At 47.5% G+C, this 25,518-nt stretch overlaps 1 protein-coding gene across 15 annotated transcripts in view; it reads left to right on the top strand.

Moving 5' to 3' along the window:
• Positions 1 to 25,518, top strand: part of mycbp2 (MYC binding protein 2) — a 74,895-nt gene that overhangs the window by 22,382 nt on the left and 26,995 nt on the right. For 11 of the 15 annotated variants that reach the window (XM_047046639.1, XM_047046633.1, XM_047046637.1 and 8 more), the window contains exons 14-48: positions 601 to 759; positions 1,004 to 1,208; positions 2,769 to 2,914; positions 3,435 to 3,545; positions 4,252 to 4,356; positions 7,724 to 7,843; positions 8,257 to 8,338; positions 8,429 to 8,546; positions 8,784 to 8,988; positions 9,248 to 9,401; positions 9,714 to 9,886; positions 10,347 to 10,472; positions 10,972 to 11,099; positions 11,235 to 11,326; positions 11,640 to 11,774; positions 11,958 to 12,041; positions 12,166 to 12,262; positions 12,485 to 12,677; positions 13,404 to 13,678; positions 14,044 to 14,265; positions 14,706 to 14,897; positions 18,002 to 18,208; positions 18,341 to 18,478; positions 18,583 to 18,761; positions 18,923 to 19,065; positions 19,616 to 19,716; positions 19,987 to 20,205; positions 20,389 to 20,611; positions 21,600 to 21,718; positions 21,814 to 21,901; positions 21,991 to 22,213; positions 22,348 to 22,492; positions 22,976 to 23,194; positions 24,182 to 24,237; positions 24,352 to 24,467. In XM_047046639.1, the coding sequence (XP_046902595.1) occupies positions 601 to 759; positions 1,004 to 1,208; positions 2,769 to 2,914; positions 3,435 to 3,545; positions 4,252 to 4,356; positions 7,724 to 7,843; positions 8,257 to 8,338; positions 8,429 to 8,546; positions 8,784 to 8,988; positions 9,248 to 9,401; positions 9,714 to 9,886; positions 10,347 to 10,472; positions 10,972 to 11,099; positions 11,235 to 11,326; positions 11,640 to 11,774; positions 11,958 to 12,041; positions 12,166 to 12,262; positions 12,485 to 12,677; positions 13,404 to 13,678; positions 14,044 to 14,265; positions 14,706 to 14,897; positions 18,002 to 18,208; positions 18,341 to 18,478; positions 18,583 to 18,761; positions 18,923 to 19,065; positions 19,616 to 19,716; positions 19,987 to 20,205; positions 20,389 to 20,611; positions 21,600 to 21,718; positions 21,814 to 21,901; positions 21,991 to 22,213; positions 22,348 to 22,492; positions 22,976 to 23,194; positions 24,182 to 24,237; positions 24,352 to 24,467 (5,298 nt within the window). The remainder of the gene's footprint in view (positions 1 to 600; positions 760 to 1,003; positions 1,209 to 2,768; positions 2,915 to 3,434; positions 3,546 to 4,251; positions 4,357 to 7,723; positions 7,844 to 8,256; positions 8,339 to 8,428; positions 8,547 to 8,783; positions 8,989 to 9,247; positions 9,402 to 9,713; positions 9,887 to 10,346; positions 10,473 to 10,971; positions 11,100 to 11,234; positions 11,327 to 11,639; positions 11,775 to 11,957; positions 12,042 to 12,165; positions 12,263 to 12,484; positions 12,678 to 13,403; positions 13,679 to 14,043; positions 14,266 to 14,705; positions 14,898 to 18,001; positions 18,209 to 18,340; positions 18,479 to 18,582; positions 18,762 to 18,922; positions 19,066 to 19,615; positions 19,717 to 19,986; positions 20,206 to 20,388; positions 20,612 to 21,599; positions 21,719 to 21,813; positions 21,902 to 21,990; positions 22,214 to 22,347; positions 22,493 to 22,975; positions 23,195 to 24,181; positions 24,238 to 24,351; positions 24,468 to 25,518) is intronic. The other 4 variants (XM_047046641.1, XM_047046628.1, XM_047046635.1 and 1 more) reach the window with 3 other exon arrangements.

Below are 25,518 nucleotides of genomic sequence, written 5' to 3'. Positions count from 1 at the left end.
AAGAAACTCATAAAAGACAAAAAAAACTGTGGTCTGGGTTTTTATTAATCCCAGTTGGAAACATGTTTACCACAAAAAAATATAATCAAAACTTTTTGCTGAAGGATTGAAGGGCTAGACGTCAAACGTAATTAAATAATCACATACTATCAACACGGAAATTAATGACGAATAAGCCTTGCACAAATTATTTTATGATCAAACCATTGGCTCCTTATAAGAAGCGTAATCTAGCGATGATTAAACAGCATCCTTGTCTGATGACTATGGTAATTATGACCCTCTAGCCTTGCTAGATGTATATAAAAGCAGCACAGCACTTCCAGTGTTATGATTTGATTATATCCATTATAATGGATTGGATCCATTATATAATGTTGTTGAAGTAAGAGTTAGACTCATGTAATTTGAGGGAGCTTTTTTTATGACAGTGCCTTGCACACTTGTGTGCGAACCAGTGAGAACCACTGGCCTAACAGCATATCGTATGTTTTGTTTGGGGTGGGGAGCTATAAAAGGCATAATTTTTTCTCAACATTTATTAAGCAGGTTCGAAAGCAGTTTGCTAAAGCTTACACATCTCTCCTCTGGTTCCTGTAGGTCAGGTGACCGACTTAAAGGGTCACTTTGTGACCCAAGTTGCTATGGGGAAGGCCCACACATGTGTGCTGACCAAAACCGGTGAGGTGTGGACATTTGGGGTCAACAACAAGGGCCAGTGCGGCCGAGACACTGGGGCCATGAGCCAGGCGGGGAAAGGTGAGGATATGCAGAGACGCACACCACCCAATGCAGCCCATGCACTCACTGGTGCACACAAGGAGACATGCTGGCATCCACACACAAACACCCCCCTCAAACCCCCCCCCCCCTCTTCATAGCGATACATTCTGCTATCCCATCCTCACTCGTGCACCCACACACTACCGAACAATGACACGCGCGCAAACGCACACACTCTGGTGTCCCGCACACTCAGCCCCCGGCTTGTCCCCTCCTGTAGCATTTGGTGCGGAGAGCATGGCGACGGCCATGGACGAGGACCTGGAGGACGACCTGGAGGAGAAGGAGGAGAAGAGCATGATGTGCCAGCCCGGCATGCACAAGTGGAAGCTGGACCAGTGCATGGTGTGCACCGTCTGCGGGGACTGTACCGGCTACGGAGCCAGCTGTGTGAGCAGCGGACGGCCCGACAGGGTGCCGGGAGGGTAAGGGCACATGCACGCAAACACACACGTATACACGGGGGGTGGGTTTGACACACACTCCCTGAACAACACCCAAAACACACTTAACTAGGGTTAGGTTGCTCCGTTGGTGTATTTCCCGTATCGAGTGGTTGAAGCTCTCTATTAATTCCGGGAATCTGTGCGTGTGTGTGTCTGCGTTTAGTTTCTAACGATTATCTGGAGAACTGGGCATACTGCTAAATTCAAACATTGCAAGCACCAAAATTAGGTCTACAAATATGCATGTCATTTCTTCTGTTATGAACTAAATGTCTAGATGTTTGTGGTGGTAAGACAATTTAACAGAGAACCCATATAGTACATTTTGATACATAAAATACAAATACATACCGTATTTTTCGGAAAATAAGCCACATTTTCTATAAACTGCACCCCACCAGAATGGGAGCTTTGTGTTTGTAAATCTGAGTATAAACTGCACTGGAATATGTGCCGCACGTGATACAGGAACAATGATACCAAGCAATGCACAAGTATAGCCGATCTTACAGCATACCGTTGTGTTACACACTTTGAAAACGAAAGTAAGTGCATAATGTATGTTTTCTATAGCATTCACGAACAGTGTTTCTACAGTTGTTTTGTTATAAAAACGTGCTATAAGCCGCTTCTAAATATAAACCGCATCACCACAAGAAAAATGTTAAATCGGGGTATAAACCGTGGTTTTATTTCCGAAATATACGGTAAGCTATTTTTTCTGTAGGATACATCAGACGAATAACAGCTACATAATCATTTGCATGAATATAGGCTACCACAGCATTGGCAATTTGACTAGAATAGATGTGGAGGTTGAACAAGTACTTCAGAGATGACAGAGAATTTCAATTGTGATCTGAGAGATATAGGTACCAAAACCACTGAAAAGAACTTTCATCACCAGCTGCATCACAGGCACTGCACTATCTATAATTCTTGAAATCTGTGTGTGTGCACACCACCAATTTTCTACTATATACACTATATATACCATCTATAGATCAAGTCATCTGTATTTGTTTGTTTCACTGACATCTTAATCACTGACTGCATCATGGGGACTGTGCACTAGTTTTCCAAAATCAAACACTCATTATGTATTTCCCTGTGTGGTGCGTGCTTGTTTGCGTGTGTGGTGTGTGCTTGTTTGCGTGTGTGGTGTGTGCTTGTTTGCGTGTGTGGTGTGTGCTTGTTTGCCTGTGTGGCGTGTGCTTGTTTCCCTGTGTGGTGCGTGCTTGTTTCCCTGTGTGGTGCGTGCTTGTTTCCCTGTGTGGCGCGTGCTTGTTTCCCTGTGTGGCGTGTGCTTGTTTCCCTGTGTGGTGCGTGCTTGTTTGCCTGTGTGGTGCGTGCTTGTTTCCCTGTGTGGTGCGTGCTTGTTTCCCTGTGTGGTGCGTGCTTGTTTCCCTGTGTGGCGCGTGCTTGTTTCCCTGTGTGGCGCGTGCTTGTTTCCCTGTGTGGTGCGTGCTTGTTTGCCTGTGTGGTGCGTGCTTGTTTGCCTGTGTGGTGTGTGCTTGTTTGCGTGCGCCCGTGTCCCAGGATCTGTGGCTGTGGCTCTGGCGAGTCGGGCTGCTCTGCGTGCGGCTGCTGCAAGGCGTGCGCCCGGGAGCTGGACGGCCAGGAGGCCCGTCAGAGAGGCATCTTTGACGCCGTCAAGGAGATGATCCCGCTGGACCTGCTGTTAGGTAAACATACACCCCTCCTCAGTCGCTTGCTCCTTCACACACTCCCTCCCTCCCTCACACACACTCTCGCACGCACCGTTTCACTGTCGCTTTGCCGTTTTAAACCGTCACGCCGTTTTGTCATTCGCACATTTTCCCACGCCGATTAACGCCTGGTCCAACCGTGCCAAACTCTTCCGGTGTGACATCTTTTTAACAAGGCTTGGTCTCTGGTGAGGAATCTGGAGTGGATCCGGCTATATGTGCGTCTGGCTTTTGGCGCTGTTGTGACCCGTCAGCCCGCTGTCTAATCGAGCTGCTGGCTGCTTGCTGGTCGTTCTAGTCGCGGCATGTCTGTTCATCATCAATATCAAAAACAGACACGGCATCGCTTCTCCATCATCCACCCCACTCCCAATCATTCATGCTTGTCTGTCTTGTTGTGTCTCTCTTCCTTCTCCTGCTCCTTCTCCTCCCTCCTCTTCCTCCACCCGTCTGGGCTGCGTTCTCCTGCGGTTGGGGGGCCGTGTGTGTGTTTCAGCTGTGCCTGTCCCTCCCCCTCCAGGAGTGAACATTGAGGAGCACATCCAGATCCGCCAGGAGGAGAAACGGCAGAGGATCAACCGCCGCCACCGGCTGGAGGAGGGACGAGGTATGGACCGGGGGAGAGAGAGAGAGGGGAGAGAGAGAGGGGAGAGAGAGAGGAGAGAGAGAGGAGAGAGAGAGAGAGAGAGAGAGAGAGAGAGAGGGAGGAGAGAGAGGGAGAGCGGGGGGAGAGAGAGAGAAAGAGAGGGGGGAGAGAGAGAGAGAGTGGGGGGAGAGAGAGGGAGGAGAGAGAGGGAGAGTGAGAGCAAAGACGAGGGAGAGCTATACGTTTCAGAGCATCAAGACACAGGAAAGAGAGGGTGGTGGTCTGGGAGAGCAGTACAGGAGGGAGACAGGAGTGGCACGGGGAAGACATGGCGTAGTCTAAAGGAACGACAATCTGTTACTCCCATCTCTAGGTGCCTAGCCTGCACTGCCTGTCTCCGGTCCTTACTGTAAATAATGTAGACCCCTGATCTAAGTGTAGAGATTTGGAGACCACAAATCTCACGCATCCAGACTGCGTTCTTCGTATACCATGGGGTTTTACTCTGGAACATAATGTTAGGTTTCTGTCACAGTTAGGAGCGTGGGTGTAATGCCTTGATGCCCTCCTCCTCCTACCCTTTATTATTTTGCAGTGTGGTGTGTGTATATTTTTATACCTGTATATGTGTGTGACTTGTTGTTGTTTCAGTGTTTTTTTACCATGTGTTTTCTCCCACATGTGCGCCTGTGTCCATGCATGGTAAAGTTTCTTTCTCCCCCCCCAGGCCCCCTTGTTTTTCCCGGTCCCATATTTATGAGCCAGAGAGAGCAGGCCCTAGCCAGAGTAAGACCCCTTCAGGCCCTCAGACATAAACGGGACAAGCACAAAGGTACTACGGTCTTGCCTACCTTACCTCCACGGGTGTGGCGACACCCCCATACCCCCCAATCTCCTTGACACCCCCTACCCCTCCAAACCAAATGGTTTGCCCCTTTTCTCACACTATCTGAACTCCAGACTCCCCCATGTCTCACCCAGGGAGGGGGAGGGGGTGACGTGATCCGTGTCCCATACAGGATGTGCGACTGACGATATCATGTTTTAGCGAGTGACGGGTTTTTGCCGAGATGATTCCGGGTTTTTGCTGATTGATGCTCCCTTCCTTAAAATATCTCGTTGGGGTTTCGTTGCTAAGGGGAAAAGAAAACCGTGTTTTACACAGTCACAGAGAAAGAGATTCCCAGCTCCCTGGCCATGACCAATCAGGGCAGAGGGAGATCATAGGTACAGCTCTCCCCGTCGTCATCACATAGGACGTTTACACAGTACTTTCTCCTGACCTCGAACATCTATTCAACCTGACAAATAGACCTGACAAATATCTAGTCTTATCAATAGCAAACTCGAATGAGACACACTAACTAGATGCTCTTTTTTACTCATAACGAGGACCAAACATTAGACCACTGCACCTGCAATTGTCCTTACCAACTTTATTACAAAGGAAAGAAAAAGGTGCAGTGGTCTCTTATTTTTTGTGGATCCTATTGATACATCGAATATAGGTAGACATACTTAACAATCCAACAAATTCTAAACCAACGTGTTCAACATGAACAGTATCGTAGTCCTCAGCTGTAGCTCCGGGGGTAGAGAGGGTTGCCCATTAATCGCATGGTCAGTGGTTCGATCCCTGACTCCTCCAGGCCATGAGTGTCCTTGAGCAAGACTAATAACCCTTGCATGGCAGCTCCGCTGCTGTTGGTGTGTGAGTGTGAGTGGGTGAATGAGGCAAAAAAGTGGAAAGCGCGTTAAGTGCGGCCAAGGTAGAAAAGCACTATATAAATGCAGTCCCTTTACCAGAACTAGTATCCAAGGATGAGTTCTGTTGATTAGTGAATAAAACAGTGAATCCCATTTTCCCTCCACGCAACGCTTAAAAAAAGCAACCCCTACTGACCCAATTCATTCTCTTGGAAAATTGCATCATCGTTTCTAGAAGATTCTGTAAACCTCTGTGTGCAAATAGTGAGAGGGTCTCATAGGAAGGCAAAACCTTTTAGAGACCGCAAAAACCCTTTGGCTGTCCCTGACGAATCTGTGTATACCATCCTTATACCATATCATCCTAAAACAGAGACTGATTAAAGCACTAAAGCCTTGTACCTGTTGACCTGACAATATTTTCAGGTAAGACTACTTACTGGTTAGAATTAATATTTGTTCTTTATTTGCTCCCAATACTGTTTAACACTGATGGGGTTGCTGCTGAAAGAATAAAGCAATAATGTTCTTTCACGCCATAACAATACATCTAAGCAACACAGTAATTTAGTTGAAGACAGTATTGTAATTATAGTCAGATCTAGTCATTCCTTAATTATGATGCAGTGATATTGATAAACCTATTAACTTCCGCGTTCACACAGTCTGCAGTTTTTTGGCCAGCTATCCTTTCTGCCCTTGGCAGCAGCAACTGTTGGTTTTGGCCCATATTATATTTGTTATTCTTCATATTTGTTTAGTGCTATAGTTTGCTCATCTAGTGTAAAATATTTGGCTCTGGTAGACTTACCCATGTTTGTTATTGTCATATGATGCAAACGTTGCCCCATTGACATGAACCCACTCATAGCTAGATTGGTGAAACCTGGGTTGACCCAACGAGTTGTGACATCGCTAATGTGTGATTACAGTTGTTTGGCTTAGTGAAGCTGGCTAACAAAATGATGTCCTGGGGATGCTGAACTTGCTTCATATTAGGCCTCCGTTTCCGTTCCGTTCTCTAATCACAATGATCCCGTTTTGTCCACAGTGCTTTGGCTTGGCAGAAATCTTGTAGCTAAGTCGAACTGGATAGAGCAGCACTCCGTAAACACCCTGCTTTGCACAGCAGAATTAGAAACAGATCAAACCACAGGCAGGCGCTGGGATGAGGTTGGGGGGGTGACAGGCGGAGTCTATTATTGGACTGATCAGTGAGTAGAGAACCAGAGATACATCTTAAGGGCCTAATATTTTTAGAAATGTATTGATGTTATATATTTTACCAGAGCGGGGCTCATTTTGAACAGCCCACTGTGTATAATTGTCAGAAATGGGTTGTATAAATAGTGTTCATTTGTGGTCTGTGGTTATATAAGGACATCAGGAAGAAGGATGATTTGAGACCTGGCAGACTCTGTTCGCTGCCATCGCTGGAATATTCTTCAACTTGGGCTTTACAGAAAATGGAGAGGGAGCGCTGAGGACAGGCAAGAGGGAAGGAGCTGACCCAGGTTCTAGACCTCAGCCTTTATGGGAGTTGATGTGTCTTTCACAGGCTGAGCTACAGTCTCACACTTCTCTTAGGAGTGATGCCAGGCTTGCTTCTCCAAATCTACAGGAGATTACAGATCTTGGGCGTATGAGAAACCAACGCCCTGTAGACCATCAATGACTGAGGGGGGGTTGAGGTCAATTGAGGGTCATATTGAGTTTTAGCAAGCTGTTTTACGTAGTTCTTTTCCCCCTGTCGAGGAGAGTTTCATTCACAACTTGTGTACAGCCATGACTGAACAACATCTATCTTTATTTATGTGGGTTAATCTTATTGAGATAACAACATTTACCTCCTAACCAGACAGAGAGTTAGCGTGTTGACTCGCAGCCATCAGTCTTTCCTTAAGGGGAACAGAACCATAGGTTTGCCCATCCCTGGTCCAAGATGGGGCCCCTGGAGGCACTGGTCTGTCATTGTGTTCACTGTTCTGCATGGGCCATCTTTTACCCAGCCACCCTCCCACCCCCACCTCCCCACTATGACCTCTGAAACAAGACAATTGGGCAATTTGGGATTCCATTTGAATCCCCTGACAGCATACGGAATTTCGGTTTACTGAAGACTTGAATCCTTCTACTTGGCCTTTAAGACGCTTGAGTGGGTTAAAATCTTGAGATTGAAAGTCACAAAGTGACAGGAGTCCCATAAACGTGTCAAAGTAAACTAACCCTGTTTCAGATGTTGCAATACCGTACATAGATGTGTATGTATGCATATGTGGCTGAGCCATTCTGCCTCCCTTGATTTCTCTTCTCATCCTTGGTGTTCTCTGGCTCCTCGTTTTCTAGGATTGTCCCGACTCTTGACTCAAAGCTCTAAAGCTGCCGCTAACCTCTTTACCTCCTACCACCCTCTTTTTCTCCTGTCTCTGCCTGTCTCTGTCCCTGTCTCTCTGTCTCTTGATCTCCTGTCTCATGTTCCCTGTGCTTTGCAGATGGCAGTAGCGAGCGAGGGGAAAAGGATGCCAGTAAGATCACCACCTACCCTCCAGGGGCGGTGCGCTTCGACTGCGAGATGCGAGCCGCGCAGGTCAGCTGCGGCTTCCATCACTCCGGTATGTCTGCCCAACCCCCCGTGCTCCCCCCCGCGGACACTTCCTGTCACTCACCACCTGCGTCCTTTCAATCGCTTCTTCTGTGGTGTTTGATCTCCGGAAAGGCTTTTATTTGTCGATGAACCGCCTCTTCTACTTGTCAAACGAGGAGTGTGTGATGTGTGAACAGTACTGCTCCCATTTGCAGTTCCACCTAGGTGCCTACATTTACATGATTGCTTTCGGCCTTGAACCTTAGTTTTAATCAAATCCAATCTGTCGATGGATTCTGTATCTGGAGAGGTCACAGATCTGAGGACCATGCCTTGACTGAATGAAAATGAATTATACATGACCCTTCCATGTGCTGGCACACCGTCGTTGCTAAAGCAACATTGATGCAATCTAAAGAGTGGTCCTTTCTGCTCCCACAGTGGTTCTCATGGAGAACGGCGATGTTTACACTTTTGGCTACGGCCAGCATGGCCAACTTGGACACGGAGACGTCAACTCAAGGTAGCTAAATATTGACGTATATTATTAATGTTCGTCAATGGTGCCAGTCACAGCCCTGCTGTAGCAAATGCCTCCCTTCTCTGTCTCTAGGGGCTCCCCCACACTCGTGCAGGCTCTGCCATGTCCCAGTGTCCAGGTGACAGCGGGCAGCAACCACACGGCCGTGCTGCTGGTGGACGGACAGGTCTTCACCTTCGGAAGCTTCTCGGTACGAAATGGAACGTTTGTCTTGGAACGAGCGATGTTCTTTCCGAACCTCGAATTGTGTAATGGTAGCTTGATTTCGAGAGCTGCTCTCTTCGCCAATATTACGCACGCAATACTCAGTTTTCCCTCCCATGGTTTCCCCTTTTTAGAATTTCTGTCAGCGTCATATAAGACATGTGGTCAACAACCAAGTGCAGTGCAGAACAGTGGATATTTCTGATTCCTTCCTCCGTTTTAGAAAGGGCAGCTGGGTCGGCCAATCCTTGACATGCCCTACTGGAATGCAAAGCCTTCCCCCATGCCCAACATCGGCGCCAAATACGGACGCAAGGCCACCTGGATCGGCGCCAGTGGCGACCAGACCTTCCTGCGCATCGACGAGGCGCTCATCAACTCCCACGTCCTCGCCACCTCCGAGATCTTCGCCAGCAAGCACATCATCGGTGCGTAAAGACGGCTCGAGTCACGGAACAACGTCGAGGACGTTACGGTAGCTTCGAGAGATGACGTTGGAAGAAGGGTTGTTGTCACGGAGAGCCCTTCCTTTTTGAGTTTCCCTGAGAGTTTTTCCCCTTGTCTTCCTCGAGGGTTTAGGTGCAGTTCTGTGGGTGTATGTGAAGCCCCACTGACATTGCTGGTAAAAAGGGCTGTACAAATGCGTTGAATTGATTTAGTCAAGCCTGTTCCTGTGTGCTCCTCCAGGCCTGGTCCCCAGCTCCGTGTCGGAGCCCCCTCCCTTCAAATGTCTGCTCATCAACAAGTTGGACGGCAGCTGCCGCACCTTCAACGACTCGGAACAGGAAGACCTGCAGGGCTTCGGCCTCTGCCTGGACCCTGTCTACGACGTCATCTGGAGGTCTGTACACAGACCCCCCTAGGGGAGGGGCAGAACGGGGGGGGGGGGGAGGGAGACGTGGGGGGGAGAGAGAGACCGCTGACCTGATGTTCTCAGAACATCTTCATGTTTATTGTAGTTTATGAGCATCTAAGGGAAGTTTTCAGATGACTGTTCACAGGTAGTTTTGCGCTGCGACACAACCACGGCAACGTTAAGAGGAACTTGACCCGAGACTAAAAAAATGATGTTCAATCAGACACCAATACAGAAGGGGACCCTCATACCTACGACCCCTCAGTATAACTCTTCCCCCCCCACCCCACCCTCCAGGTTCCTGCCAGCCTCCAGGGAGATGTGGTGCTACAATGCCGTGGTAGCGGACGCCCGCGTGCCCTCGGCCTCTGACCTCCAGGCCCGCTGCTCCATCCTGAGCCCAGAGCTGGCGCTGCCCTCGGGCTCCCATGCCAACACCACACGCTCCCACGGGGCGCTACACATCCTGGGTAACCACGGCAACCATCTCCTTAGCAGGCTGGTTAACATTAAGTAGGCTCCTTCAGTTATGGGTGTGCGCACGGTGGATTTTTCACACACCGCGTCGGATCTGTGTGTGTAGTGACACCTTTGCCGTTGGTCTAGTGGAGTTGACTTGGTCTGACATAAATGCAGGGTTTTCCTTTGTTGTCTAAACCACTGTACCTAGAACTGGGAGTCAGGGGTCCCTGACTTGTCACCCTGCTGTCAATCCCCCTGCATTTAACTCAAACACCCTTCCCTCACATTTGTTCAACATTTACCCTACTCAGCTTTGCCCTCGGTTTCCCTCACTGACCCTGAAACGCCATCCCATCACAGCCTCAGAGAGATTTCAAGAGTGCTGGTTTTCTGTGCAAAGCTACTCGTCACAGACGTCCCATCACAAGAACGTGCATAACCGTACTCTGCGTCTGTGTTCCCGATAAGGTTGCCTGGACACGCTGGCGGCCATGCAGGAGCTGAAGATGGGTGTGGCCAGTACGGAGGAGGAGACCCAAGCCGTGATGAAGGTCTACTCTAAAGAGGACTACAGCGTTGTCAACCGCTTTGAGAGTGAGAGGACATTCCCGTAGTGTACGCTATAGATTGATACAGGTTTAGTACTGACCTGTATGAAGACTGCAGGCTTAGTACACACTCGCACACGTGAAAATGAAGTAGGTCGATGCCTCGTGTATCCAACTGTAGTGACAAACAAGCAGTTATAATTAGTGTCAGAACTGTTTATCAGGGCCAGACTCTAAGCTCCTGTAAGATACTAATCATCTGCATGGTCATTGAATTTAATTGAAATACTTAGTCATTGTATAGCTCTGCATACAACGAAATTACGAGCGCTATTATAGTTGGTGCTTTATGCAAAAAAATGACTTAAAACTAAAACCAAGGTCCTACTTAATAATAAATGATGTTCAACACACAAGACAGTGTCAATACAAACAGATAAATAGACATCTAAAAGTAAGTCATCACACACAGTGAGCCACATGTAAGAAATCAGACAAAGGGGGAAAAAAAACAGAAACTGAACTCCTCCCTTGTGATGTCACAGGTCACGGTGGCGGCTGGGGTTACTCCGCCCACTCGGTGGAGGCCATTCGGTTCTGTGCCGACGCTGACATCCTCCTAGGGGGCCTGGGCCTGTTTGGGGGGCGCGGGGAGTACACCGCCAAGATCAAGGTGGGTGTGGGCAAGTGAGCGGGGCTTGAGGAAACGAACAAATGTGACGTCGTTGCTTTCTTGCTCATCACAAAGCATGTGTATTTACACGTCGGCTGGTTTAACAACTTTCTGACTTGTGTGCTGGCATGCAAGCTGTTTGAGCTAGGTCCTGACGGGGGCGACCATGAGACAGATGGAGACCTGCTGGCTGAGACTGATGTGTTGGCCTACGACTGTGCTGCCAGGTAGGCCTTTTTACTAAATCACCCTGCATACCTTGGTGCGTGGCAGAGCAATAGGCTTCGTAGGATCAACAGCAGGAATTACAGTACCACCTAGATCCTTCTGTCTCCCCTCGGTTTAACGGCTAATTTTACCGTGTGGCCTCTCGCAAGGAGGTTGATGTGGTCTGGTCTCTCCCGAGTCGAAAGATCGACCTTCAGACCGTAACTAGCATAACGATCATACCATTGACCATCATACAGTAACTAGCATCATTGAAATCAAACAGGGTTTACAGTCCTTAACTGTGTCTCCTGTGCTTCCCCTTCTTCGCAGGGAGAAGTATGCCATGATGTTTGACGAGCCGGTGCTGCTGCAGCTGGGCTGGTGGTATGTGGCCTGGGCCAGGGTGTCGGGGCCCAGCTCTGACTGTGGCTCCCACGGCCAGGCCACCATCACCACCGACGACAGGTAACCCTGGAGCTCGCGTACAAGGGTGTGACTGGACCTAGCTAGCCTTAGTGGAACAAGCTCGAAGAGAGAGCTAAAGCTAAATTTCCCTATTGGGATCATTTAAGAAGCTACTACTACCTAACACCTTAAGCAGCAATGACGCGGGCGCTGTTATGTGACGTGGCGGTCTTGTGTTTCAAGTGTGGTGTTTCAGTTCAAGAGCTCCAAGAAGTCCAACAACGGCACCGATGTCAACGCTGGTCAGATCCCCCAGCTCTTATACAGGCAAGTGTCCCAGCCTGTCACGCCAAACAACCCTCAAATACCACTGCTGTACTCACCCCATAAGATCTGCCACCACACGCCTTTTCAAAAGAAAAGCCCAAAACGTCCTCCTTCTGCTCGACAGGCTTCCGTCTAACGACGGCAACGCGGCCAAGGGCAAGCAGCAGACCAGCGAGCCGGTCCACATCCTTAAACGCTCCTTCGCGCGCACCGTCTCCGTGGTGAGTACAGGAAGCGGGGCGGCGCTGTTGCCGTTCACGGCGACGGTCTCTCAGTCTGTGAGATCGCTTGCGGTCTGGAGGGTCAGGGTTGTTTGTAAAGGGGTCCTTTTTCCCCCCTGTTGAAGAAGGGATGACTGCTGGGACCCATCATCACCTATCACCTATGGTTTTCATCTTGTCTTCTCGCTCGGCTAAAACAGACACCTCTTTTTCCTCTTGCAGGAGTGTTTTGAGTCTCTGCTGAGTATCCTGCACTGGAGCTGGACCACGCTGGTTCTGGGGGTGGAGGAGCTGAGGGGCCTAAAGGGGTTCCAGTTCACCGCCACCCTGCTGGACCTGGAGAGGCTGCGCTTCGTAGGGACCTGCTGTCTGAGGCTGCTGCGGGTCTACATCTGTGAAATCTTCCCCATCTCCGGTAGGCTTCACGCACGCAGCACCTGCGTTTATTACCGTTCGCATACAGCGCAGGGCTTGGCGATATATATAAAAAAAAATCGATCTCCATATTGTACAAGAATAAATACGATATTCTATATATTTCTTGATGTGTTTGCATTTGCATTTAAATAATATAAAAATAGGATTTTTTGGCCCCCATTAGAAAACAACTAAAACAAAAAAAGTTAATAGAACAGCTATTGTTACAAAGTATAACACGTGTAGTGCAAATTTATGGCAGTTGCCATAACATGGTACTTGCAACTTGACAAAATGGACAAAACATGAAACAATTCATGCAGAGTTCCTTGTGACAGGACAAACATGTGCCTGTGTGCATTACATTTTCAGTTTGTGACACGGTGTCTGTTTGTGTGTGTCTGTGTCTGTGAACACAGAGAACCCAGACGGTGATCTTAAAACACAAGCAACACAAGGACCAGCAAAAAAACCAAAATTGAAATATTCAATATCGACAATATTTTCTAATCTTACATTGACGTCAAAATGATTGCGATATTATCGCTAATATTCGATATATCGCCCAGCCCTTGGGTGCACGTATTTAACCCTGCAGCAAGGCTTTACCCTGCAGCAAGGCTTTACTCTGGTGCGATAAATCCAATGGACCCTGTCACAACCACTTGAACACACTTGAGTTTGTTTCAGGTCAATTCTAACCCTTCCCCCATCTGATGTCTAGCCAGCACCAAGGCGGTGGTGGAGGAGTCCAGCAAGCTGGCGGAGTGTGTGGGCAAGACCCGCAGCCTGCTGAAGAAGGTCCTGTCGGAGGGCATGGACAACTGTGCCACTCGGCTGGACAACGACCCCCAGGGCTACCTGTCCCAGCCCCTCACCCTGCTGGAGGCTGTGCTGCAGGAGTGCCACAACACCTTCACCGCCTGCTTCCACTCCTTCTACCCCACACCGGCCCTGCAGTGGGCCTGCCTCTGCGACCTGCTCAACTGCCTGGACCAGGTGAGGGGGGATGGGGGGAAAGGGAGGGAGAGGGAGAGAGGGAGTTACAATTGGTGTTTGTTCCTTTCTCCCCTGCTTCTGCCTGATCTGGATGTGAGAGGGGAAGGGAGGGAGGGGGTAGAGGGACATGGAGGGAGAGAGAGAGTATTATTATTCCGCACCTTGAGCTTTACCCCTGCCTCAGTACCTGCTCAGCTCTCTGGATGAGGTCAGGGACAGACAGGGACAGGTTGGGGGGGAGAGAGGATCAGAGAGATGGGGAGGTCAGGAAGAAAGGAGGGAGGGGAAATTATGTATGCATTATAAAACATTCTCATTGTGCTCTAGCAACAACTCTTTTCTCTCTCCTTCTCTCCTCCCCGAAGGACATAGCGGAGGCCAACTTCCGCACGTCCAGCAGCCGTCTGCTGGCGGCCGTCATGTCGGCGCTGTGCAACACCTCAGTCAAGCTCACCTCCATCCTGCCCATCGCCTACGACGGCGAGGTGTTGCTGCGCTCGCTGGTCAAACAGGTCAGCACCGAGAACGACTCTGCCCTCGCTCACCGCTTCCCCCTGCTGGTGGCTCACATGGAGAAGCTCAGCCATGTGAGTAAAGAAAACGCCAGCTTCATCACACAGCTTTAGATACAGATACACACACATGCAGATATATACACACGTCTGTAAATGCATACAGTACTGTGCAAAAGTCTTAGGCACGAATACAACATTCTAAGAGTGAAGCAGAAATGCATTAGGAATTTATGACATAAGAGGACTTAACAATTTTTTTTTCAAAACATTGCACTTTCTTTAATAAGAACACATCAACTGCTTGGATTTGATCAAATTCAGGCTTGGCAGTTATGTTTAAGCTCAAGTTAGTTTAATTTCAAAGTAACTGGAATAAATATATACACAGAACAATTCAATTATTCAAAACTTTACTGACCAAGTTAGTCAAATGCTGTATAAACAAACAAACAACAACAACAACAAAAAATCTTTACGGTACTAACATAACTACCGTGAATGTCCTGCTCCAGACTGAGGAGAACCTTATGGGGATGACCAGTTTCCGGGAGGTTCTGGAGAAGATGTTGGTGATCGTGGTTCTGCCGGTGAGGAAGAGTCTGAGGAAGGAAGTGGAGCTCTTCTCTCCCCACCTGGTGTCCAACACCTGCGGCCTACTGGCCTCCATCGTGTCCGAGCTCACTGCCTCCGCACTGGGCTCTGAGGTATGGGACGCACACACAGCATGTATTACAACTCTCTTCATCTTTGTACCACTAACTCTCTCTCTCTCTCCCTATGTCTTCTCTTTGCTCTTCCTCTCATATGGCTGTCGAAGCCGTTCCAAGATCAAGAATACTTTGGCCCATCCAGTTCCTAGTTACTCTATGTGATGTGGAATTTACATTTATTCATTTAGCAGACGCTTTTATCCAAAGCGACTTCCAAGAGAGAGCTTTACAAAGTGCATAGGTCACTGATGATAACAACAAGATAGCCCCAAAAACATTACGGGTAGCCAAAACATGAAGCACATATTGTGAACAACCAAAAATAAGTGCCAAAGGGAAGAACCATAAGAGCATGTAGTTAAGCAAGTTACAAATAAACAACATGAATCGCTATAAGTGCAAGTGTACCTGTAGAATTACAAGCAACAGTAAAAAATAAATACATAATTCACAGCGATTACAACAATTTCTTCAAAGTGGTCTTTATTGATCCTTGTAAATGTTTATTTTAGCCTGCCAGTGGCTCGATGACCTTCCTTCAGCTGGGAGTATGGGATCTGTCTGGGAGACGTGTTGGATATGAGACAGTGGCCTATCCATCGGCTGCATTATTGTGGTGGTGATGCAGCAGGGGCTGTAGACCAGGGGCTGTAGACCAGGGGCTGTAGACCAGGGGCTGTAGACCAGGGGCTGTAGACCAGGGGCTGTAGACCAGGGGCTGTAGACCAGGGGCTGTAGACCAGGGGCTGTAGACCAGGGGCTGTAGACCAGGGGCTGTAGACCAGGGGCTTCAGTCATTTACATTCAGTCATTTAGCAAACGCTCTTATCCAGAGCGACTTTGTGAGTACAGGGACATTCCCCCGAGGCAAGTAGGGTGAAGTGCCTTGCCCAAGGACACAACGTCATTTTGCATGGCCGGGAATCAAACCGGCAAACTTCTGATTAATAGCCCGATTCCATAACCGCTCAGCCAGTCATAAATGTTGCGCAGGCACAAAAAAAGGCGTACGCCACTTTTGAAGCAGACTTGGCATTCGTTCACGGACAGTCAGATCCATACATACGCACATAAACTTCAGAAATGAGAAACTGCAGAAGGATGAAACTAGACCCTTTTTGAAATTGATAGCCTAGGCCCTAGGCTTACAGATGTGTAACATTAATTGAGGATATTATAATCTGAATGAGGAGTTCCCTTATTCAGTGGCTGTGAGAGTGCACACACAAAAAAAAAACATTTAGCATAGTAAATAGAAATGGAGATATTTGTTTTTTTTTAAATATTTCATATGCACATTTACTTTACATTTACATTTAGTCATTTAGCAGACTAAATGTAGCTTTTGAAGAAAGATGTGTGCTGAGGTATGGGAAGTAGTCAATGTTCTCCATAGTGGTGTTGTTCACTTTGATGGTGGACTGAGTAGATGATGGGTGATGTAGAACCTGTGTCCTCTTGATGTTAAGGTTGAAGATGCTAGCGTCAGCTCTGCGGAGGATAGGGATGTTGAGGTGGGGTGTGACAGCAATGAAGATGGCAAATAAGGGGGATGCGATGATAGATGCGTGTTTGAACTCTGTTTCCACAATACAGGTGGAGCAGAGCTCCTGTATCCCCACGACCTACTCCTCAATTTCTGGAAACAAGACAAACCTCCCTCTAATAGTGACCGTATTCATAAAGGGGGACAACTTGGTCTCTTCCCCCTCTCTTGTCTTACTTCTCTTTGTTCTTTCTCTCTCTCACTCTTTCACACACACACATGTACACACACATTACCCATGGACGTTTACACTGTAAGCAAATTCTCAATCAAATCTGGTTCTATTCCTGGAATAATGGAAGTTAAAATTGAATCAAACCCTCCAATCATATGGGAATGCAGTCAGGTATTATCCAGATCTATGATGAGGGCTGTGTGGTAAAATTACATAATAGGGGATACATCTCAGTCTAAAGTCATCTTTTTACATTACATTTAGTCATTTAGCAGACGCTCTTATCCAGGACAGGAAGTACAGGAACATTCTCCCCGAGGCAAGTAGGGTGAAGTGCCTTGCCCAAGGACACAACGTTTTACAAAAGTCAGACTTGACATCTACCTTCTTTCCCCAAGTTCACGCCCTGAATTAGTATTTTTCACATTATATTTTTGTCTGTTGCCTTGACATCTGCCAACAGATCACCATGGCAACGGGCCCCGGCCCTCCACACTTTTTTTTTGTCCCCCATTTTACTTGTCACACACATCGTCAAGGAAGCGTTTGTTCCTTTCTGAAGGATCTGGATAGCCTGCCCTGTAGCGGTCACTTGGCTCTATCTGCTGGCTAGCTCTATATGGCAGATGTGCTCCACACATCCTGGTGAAACACACACACACACACGTGCACACACACACACCTACTGAGCAATGCCCTCCCTGGGCTGTTCTTGTCTTGATGTGGTGAGTAAGGTGCATGATAGATGCTCTCATCCGTTGTCTGGATATAATGATGATAGAAGACTGGCCAGCTGATGTTGATCATTATGTTCAACTTGTGGTGTTGGCGTTATCTAACTATGAAGGCAGGGATATGTGTGGGTCTGTAGCTTACAAAAAAAACTCAAGACGCAAGGATGTGCAGTTTCACTTGATGTTGTTTTGATGAGCGGTTTGAGACTGATAAATATAAAAAATTGTTTATACCTTGTTGAGCTGCACTAAGCGATGGAGCTTTGGTTCTCATGAGAAATGAATATATACGTGTTTGCCGCTAATGGGCCCTGCGCTAGTCTCTTTAGTTCCAAGATGTCCACTGCGGTCACACATCCATCCAGTTTCTCCTAACAGGCTTTTGGCCTGGATCATATTTCTCATGTATCACCTCTTCTACTATTCAAAATCCCTCAGCTAGGAGCATGACGTTAGCTGATTCAAGCTACTTTGTACTGTATGTCCCCCCCCTCCCTCAGGTAGATGGGATGACCTCGCTCCTCACGGTCGAGGAAAAAAAAGAAAAATGTCTGCGTACAAGACTGAATCCAAGCTCACCTATTCACAAATGTTTATTTGTACACTGCTCCCCCACATGACAATCTCTCCATTACTTCCCCAGGTGGATGGTCTGAACTCACTCCACTCGGTCAAGTCCACCCCCAACCGCTTCACCAAAACAAGCCAGGGGCGGAGCTGGAACACGGGCAACGGCTCGCCGGACGCCATCTGCATGACGGTGGACAAGCCCGGCGTGGTGCTGGTGGGCTTCTGCGTCTACGGGGGCGGGGGCATCCACGAGTACGAGCTGGAGGTGCTCGCCGATGACGTAAGGGCCATCAGAGTCGGGCTGGTTTTGTGGTGGGGTTGTTGCGCCGAGTATCTCGCGGAATTGTTTTATGGCTAAATTGTTTGTTTTTCCCCCATCTTAACCCTCCACATATCTGTCTCTGCTCCCCAGGCGCAGACAGAGCACCCAGGGGACTCGACCCACTCCCACAGGTGGACCTCTCTGGAGCTGGTGAAGGGCACCTACAGCACAGACGATTCCCCCAGCGACATCGCCGAGATCCGCCTGGACAAGGCTGTGCCTCTCAAGGTGCCCGCCGCGACCGCACCTGTCACCTTACTCTCTCATCTTACATCTCCACGCAATTCGGTCCGGTTTTGTGGTGTCTGACTGTTGCGTTCACTGCCTTGCAGGAGGGCGTGAAGTATGCCGTCCGTCTGCGTAACTACGGCAGCCGCACAGCCAATGGGGACGGAGGGATTAGCACGGTGCTGTGTTCCGACGGGGTGTCCATCACCTTCAGCACCTGCAGCCTGAGCAGCAACGGAACCAACCAGACCAGGGGACAGATACCACAGATACTCTACTATAGGTACACACACACACCCGAACACAGTAACACACACACAAACACCTTAAGTAGTCCTCTAAAGCCAGTTGGCACACACTCCCTCTTCAACACACAAATGCAAAAAGGTGGAGGCAGTTTGTATCTCTGTCCGTCCATCTTACTGACTGACTGTGTGTCTTTAGGAGTGAGTACGATGGGGATCTCCAGTCCCAACTGCTCAGCAAGGCTAACGAGGAAGACAAGAACTGCAGCCGCTCCTTGTCAGTGGTCAGTGCCGTCGTCAGGGCAGCCAAGGACCTCCTGCACCGCGCCTTCGCTGTGGACGGTAACCACCACAACACAGACAGTGTGTTTGTGTGTGTGGATTTGTTTTGCTGTTCTTGTGGGGACCAGAAGTCAACTCAAGAAAAGGGGGAAACATTTTTTTCAAGTATTTCCAACTAGTATTTTCTTGGTCTTTATTTAGTTATTATAATTGCTATTTCTAGTTTTAATTTTTTTTAAGGGGGTCTATGTTTACAATTAAATAAAGTATTGGGGTGAGGAGTTAAGGATAGGTTTAGTATTTGTTGCGGTTTTAGGCTTGTTAGGTAAACAGTCCCCACAAGAATAGCAATTCAAACTAGTGCAGGTGCCTCCAACCCTGTTCCTGGAGAGTTACCTTCTTGCAGGCTTTTGCTCCAACACTAAACTAGCACAGCTAATTTGAATAATCAGCTGGTTGATCGGGTACCTAGTAGCTCTCCAAGGACAGGTTGGGAGACCCTAATGTGTGAGCGAGAGAGTGAGAGAGCGAGAGAGCGAGAGAGATTGGAACACTGAGAGGATCCATATTCAATATGTGTGTGGTTTTGTATGAATGTGTGTGTCTCCAGCCGAGGACATCCCAGAGTTGCTTAGCTCCTCCAGCCTGTTCTCCATGCTACTGCCCCTGATCCTGGCCTACATCGGCCCCGTGGCTGCCTCAGTCCCCAAGGTGAGAGACCCCCATGTAACCTCTGACTAGCTCAGCCTGCGCGGCCTCTGCACTGTTACAGGGTGTTAGTCTAACAGACTAAGCCCTTCACCTGAGTGATGTCATTTTTAAGTTTACCTTTCTAAGATTTGGTTCTTGTAAAACCAGCCTTTAGGGGTCATGTGGCCTTGATTTGTATATTTTAGGACTGTAAATAACATTTAGTTGCTTCTAATTAAGTAGGACTTTCAACTGCAATATGAAAGATTCTGAATTTTCCGTCTTCATCAGGCTGCAGTGGAAGTGTTTGGTTTGGTCCAGGAGTTGCTTCCGGCTGTCTCCGCCCTCAACCAGAAATATGCCCCGCCCGCTTTCAACCCCAACCAATCTACGGACAGCACCACCGGCAACCAGCCAGAGCAGGGCCTATCCGCTTGCACTACCTCCAGCCACTATTCCTTGATAGAGAGCGACCACCCATACAAGCAGGCTGGAGTCACTCAGTACAGGGTAAGGCATCCACACACTGTCTGGTGCACCTTGTATGTCTGTGGGGTAGGTCTGTTCAGGCAGGCTGATACCATTTCTGGTTTTCATGAGTTTTTTCTGGTTTTCCCTATCCCTCTTCCTCTCACTTCCCTCCATTTTCCCCACATATCCTCCCCCCCCCCCCCCCCCCCCCCCCCCTCCCAGGTGTGCTTCCCAGACTGCGTGCGCTGGACCACCATCGAGTTCGACGCCCAGTGCGGCACCGCCCAGCCCGAGGATGTCCTCCGCCTCCTCATCCCCAGTCGCTCGCTGCAACTGTCCAGCCTGAGTTCCAAGCCCCTGGTCCACGACACCATCAACACCTGGACCGAGCTCAAGAAGTTCTCTGGGGCGACCGGCTGGCCTACCAGCGTCCTGGTACTGCCTGGTGAGTGTTGATATATAGTTTGGTCTGTTGATGCCTTTACTCGTGCAGTGCCCGTTTGAATTAAATACTTTTGTGATCCGGCAAACTGAGTGAGTCTGACAGAGTATCCTACCGAGCAGAAAGAGGCCGTTTTGGAGTGAATGATTGCTCCATCGCTTAGTGCAGCTCGACATGGTGTCAAACGGGTTCTTATTCATATCTCAAGAAAAGCTTCTCCAAACAACTTCACTTCCTCTGTGTCCCGAGCAAAACACCTGCCGAGCTTCATACGACGCTCTGTGACGATGACACTTGTGGAAGAAACTCCTGTTTGTCAACCAGAACGGTGTGACAGTCAGTTTGGTTCCTGGGTTCATAAGTATTAGACAACGCGCTGATTGGAGAGAGAGTTTAACAAACACCTCAACATGGTGAACAGTTCAGGCACAGCGGTACGAGCAAAGTCTCTCTGAGGCATGAAAGTCTGTCAGTTGTTTGTAGAAAGGAAAAACTAAGAAAACATGCAGTCAACACTTGTCTGTGTTTCAATCAGGCGGATTCTACATCATAGGCCCCTGACTGTCATCAGAACACAATAGGTTAAAGTAAAAACACATATATGAGTAATAAGACATGAACAAATTGTAAGGCAACAGCTGGTTAACTGATTGTGATGAACATAATCACATAAGAAATCCCAGAATTCCTCCACAACTGGATGTTGAGATAAAAGACCCACAGACACACACTGACACACAAAGATTCCTGCCTTTATACATATCAACATCAGAACATGTTTGGGTATATAGACAACATGTGACCCAAATCTACTGAAGTTTGTTACACTCCAGTAATACTCTTGAAGAATGAGATTTTAAACCCCAGAGACATTTATTATTCATAGAAGAAGCCAGACTGGGGTCTCCCATAATGACTGGCTGTTGTTTCTCTGTCGATCCTTTCTCCTGTTAATATCACCGGCTCCCATGTTTCCTCTTTGTGTCTCTAGGCAACGAGGCTCTGTTCTCCTTGGAAACCGCCTCTGATTACGTGAAAGACGAAAAAGCCTGTTTCTACGGCTTTAAGTGCGTCGCCGTGGGATACGAGTTCAATCCAGGACAAGATGAGGTAAAGGAAGAATAGGCTTAAAGTCTAACCTTGTGCACATTTTTGATTTTATATCAATAAAGCGTTATTCAATATTCACTAATGGCGTGTTTCAGGGTATAATTCAGCTGGAGAAGGAGCTGGCCTACCTGGGCAGTGTGTGTGCTGCTGCTCTAATGAAGAAAGACCTGGCTCTGCCCATAGGTAAGAAGGGTCTCCGGAGAAGAACCTAGGTCTTCCACCGAAACAACATTCCTTCACGTTAATGCATCTGATTTGCGGGTTTTCTACAGGAAATGAACTGGAGGAGGACCTTGAGATCCTGGAGGAGGCTTCCCTGCAGGTGTGCAAGTCCCACTCGGGGATTCTTGGGAAGGGTCTGGCCCTGTCCCATTCCCCCACCATCCTAGAGGCCCTGGAGGGGAATCTGCCCCTGCACCTGCAGACTAACGAGCACTCCTTCCTCGAGGACTTCATCACCTGTGTTCAGAACTCCAGCGGGGGGCGCCTCGCCAGGTAGGGGGACACACAAACACACCTACACAAACACACACACAGGAAAACACACACTCACAAACAACTGCTTGGGTATGTCGGGGCCCATAAATGTATCCACCACAGTCAATACAGCTTGGCTCTTCTCCCATCAGGTGGCTCCAGCCAGACTCGTACGCCGACCCCCAGAAAACGTCGTTGATACTGAACAAGGATGACATCCGCTGTGGCTGGCCCGCCACTGTGGCTGTCCAGACCAAGGACCAGTACGGAGATGTGGTCCACGTACCCAACATGAAGGTCAGTCAGAGGTCACACAGCTCTGCCAGCTGGCGATCTTTCATTGTGACTGGATTGATAAGCATGTGGTCCTCCACAGCCAATCCACTATCATCTTATGGATGGACATCTCATCAGCCTTATAGTATGTCTTGAGACATACAGTACTGTGCAAACGTCTTAGGCACAATGAAGCATTCTAAAAAAAAAACCCCAAAAAAAAAAAAAAACTTAAATAAAAATAATAATACAAAAAAATGCTATATTTTACTTTTAGAATGCCGCACAAATACAGTACAATAGTAATACAAAAATAATGATAATATATATATATATATATATATATATAAGATTATTCATGGTAAAAATTGTGAGTGCCTAAGACTTCTGCACAGTACTGTAGTTGTATGTTTCGGGGCCAATATCACAAATCTATGGATAGGACTTTGTTTCAAATCTCGGGTTAAGACCATACTCTCATAACAATGTTCTATCCAATCTAAGGTGGAGGTGAAGGCGGTGCCAGTGTCCCAGAAGAAGTCCCTGCAGCAGGACAACATGAGGAAGCTGCAGCGGTTCCCAGGAGGCCCCTCCTCTTCCTCCACCTCCTCTTCCTCAGGAACGGACTTGACGTTTGGTGGCCTGCCCATGCCCAAGCTAGAGGCCACCTATGAGCCCATGATCGTCAAGGAGGCCCGCTACATTGCCATTACCATGATGAAGGTGACTGGCACACTTTATGTATATATAATTAGGGGTGTAACAGTACATGTATTTGAGGTGCATGCAGCCAGACAAAGAATACATCTTCAGTCAGTCAAGGGATCATGAGTTAAATCGGATGAAATGAGCAAAAACGTAGCACAATTTTCCCTCATCTTTCCGCATTTTAGTGCCTCGGCAAGCTAGATAGAACAAAAACATATATTCCCCCTTAAAATATTTTAAACTGGTTAGCTATCTGATTCAGTTTATTTTCCCACTGCACAAACAGCATTTAAACAGCCTAGTTCTGAAAGATGGCATTGTTGTATCGGACCACCTGGACACCGAAATGTGTTGTGGATTGTCAAGAGATTGAATGTAAGCATGTTAATTCATTAACATGTAGATCAAATTCACTGCATCTTTGCTGAAGTACCACTTTATATTGTGTTGCTGCTAGTTAGCTAGCCAGCATTTTATCCATAAGTAAACCTGCAAGCAGATTCAACTACTGTGTCAGCGTTATCACTCAACATTGCTCAAATTGGCCGTATCGGCGTTGGAATAGTTATTGTAATAATGTAAATGAGCTGAAGTGAAACTATTTAAAACCAAATGTGTCATGTAGATGAGACTTTCATGAACAGATTGACAGTTTAGACTGTCGCATTGAAGTAATATGAAAGGAAACCTAGCATTTTAGATTTGTTGCTTATTCCTGTTCCAAACTTGTATCAAACTATATATATGTGGAAGTAGTTTTTCTACAAATGTGTTGTTGAGATGAAAAGAGAGCATAATTCCTAATAAATTAGGAATTGGGAAAGAATTTAAGTCTGGAAACATTCTTTAGTCAAATGGAGGTGTGCATTTGCAGTGGTTGTGTTATGATTGCGTAACAATTATTGACTATTTGTCATATGCAATATGTCACCATATCGTAATCAAGAGTCATCTGTTCCTGTCTGAAGGATGTTTTTAACCATGTGCTTCCTCTCTCATTAGGCCTATGAAAACTACTCCTTTGAGGAGCTCCGCTTTGCTTCTCCCACACCAAAGAGGTACGAACACGTGTTTCACACCCCTTGAAACAGTTTAGCAAGGAAAGAATCCATGGATAGATAGCAGAGCAGTGATAGAGTCATAATTGCTGGTTACCCCTGCCTCTTCCCCAGGCCCAGTGAGAACATGCTGATCCGGGCTAACACAGATGGGACTTACAGTGCCAACTGGACCCCTGGGGCCGTGGGCCTCTACACTATCCACGTCACCATAGACGGCATTGAGATAGGTAACTGCTCATAAGGAACGGGGTAATGAAACACGAGCAACACCCGTAACGAGCCAATAGGACACTGCGAATGTTACTTCTGTCTCTGAACGGACTGGTTGTGGGTTCAACTGAGAATATACAGTGCCCTCCAAAAGTATTGGAACAGTGAGGCGAATTCCTTTATTTTTGCTGTAGACTGAAAACATTTGGGCTTGACATCAAATAATGAACGTGAGACCAGAGATCAACGTTTCAGCTTTTATTTCCAGGTATTTACATCAGGATCTGATGCACAACTAAGAAAATATCACATTTTGTTTGAATCCACCCATTTGTCATGTGATCAAAAGTATTGGAACAGATATACTTAAAACATATTTAAGTGAATAAGACTTAATATTTAGTTGCAAATCCTTTGCTTTCAATAACTGCAGCAAGTCTGTGACCCATTGACGTCACCAAACTTTTGCATTCTTCCTTTTTGATGCTTTCCCAGGCTTTCACTGCAGCCTCTTTCAGTTGTTGTTTGTTTTGTGGGGTTCCTCCCTTCAGTCTCCTCTTAAGCAGGTAAAATGCATGCTCTATAGGGTTTAAGTCTGGAGATTGACTTGGCCAGTCTAATACCTTCCATTTCTTGCCCCTGATGAACTCCTTTGTTGTTTTGGCAGTGTGTTTTGGGTCGTTATCTTGCTGCATGATGAAGGCTCTGCCAATCAGTTTGGTTGCATCTTTCCTTAAATTGGCAGACAAAATGTTTCTGTAGACTTCCGAGTTCATTTTGCTGCTGCCATCATGTGTTACATCCTCAATGAAGATTAATGAGCCCGTCCCAGAAGAAGCCATGCAAGCCCAAGCCATGACATTACCTCCACCGTGTTTCACAGATGAGCTTGTGTGTTTGGGATCATGAGCAGTTCCTTTCTTTCTCCAAACTTTAGCCTTTCCATCACTTTGGTAAAAGTTAATCTTTGTCTCATCAGTCCATAAAACTTTGTCCCAGAATTTTTGAGGTTCATCTCTGTACTTTTTGGCAAATTCCAGCCTGGCCTTCCTATTCTTCTTGCTAATG

This window comes from Hypomesus transpacificus, chromosome 23, assembly GCF_021917145.1.
Source record: "Hypomesus transpacificus isolate Combined female chromosome 23, fHypTra1, whole genome shotgun sequence".
Lineage (NCBI taxonomy): Eukaryota > Metazoa > Chordata > Actinopteri > Osmeriformes > Osmeridae > Hypomesus > Hypomesus transpacificus.
The sequence above is the reverse complement of the archived record's forward strand: the minus strand, read 5'-3'. Positions and strand labels throughout refer to the sequence as shown.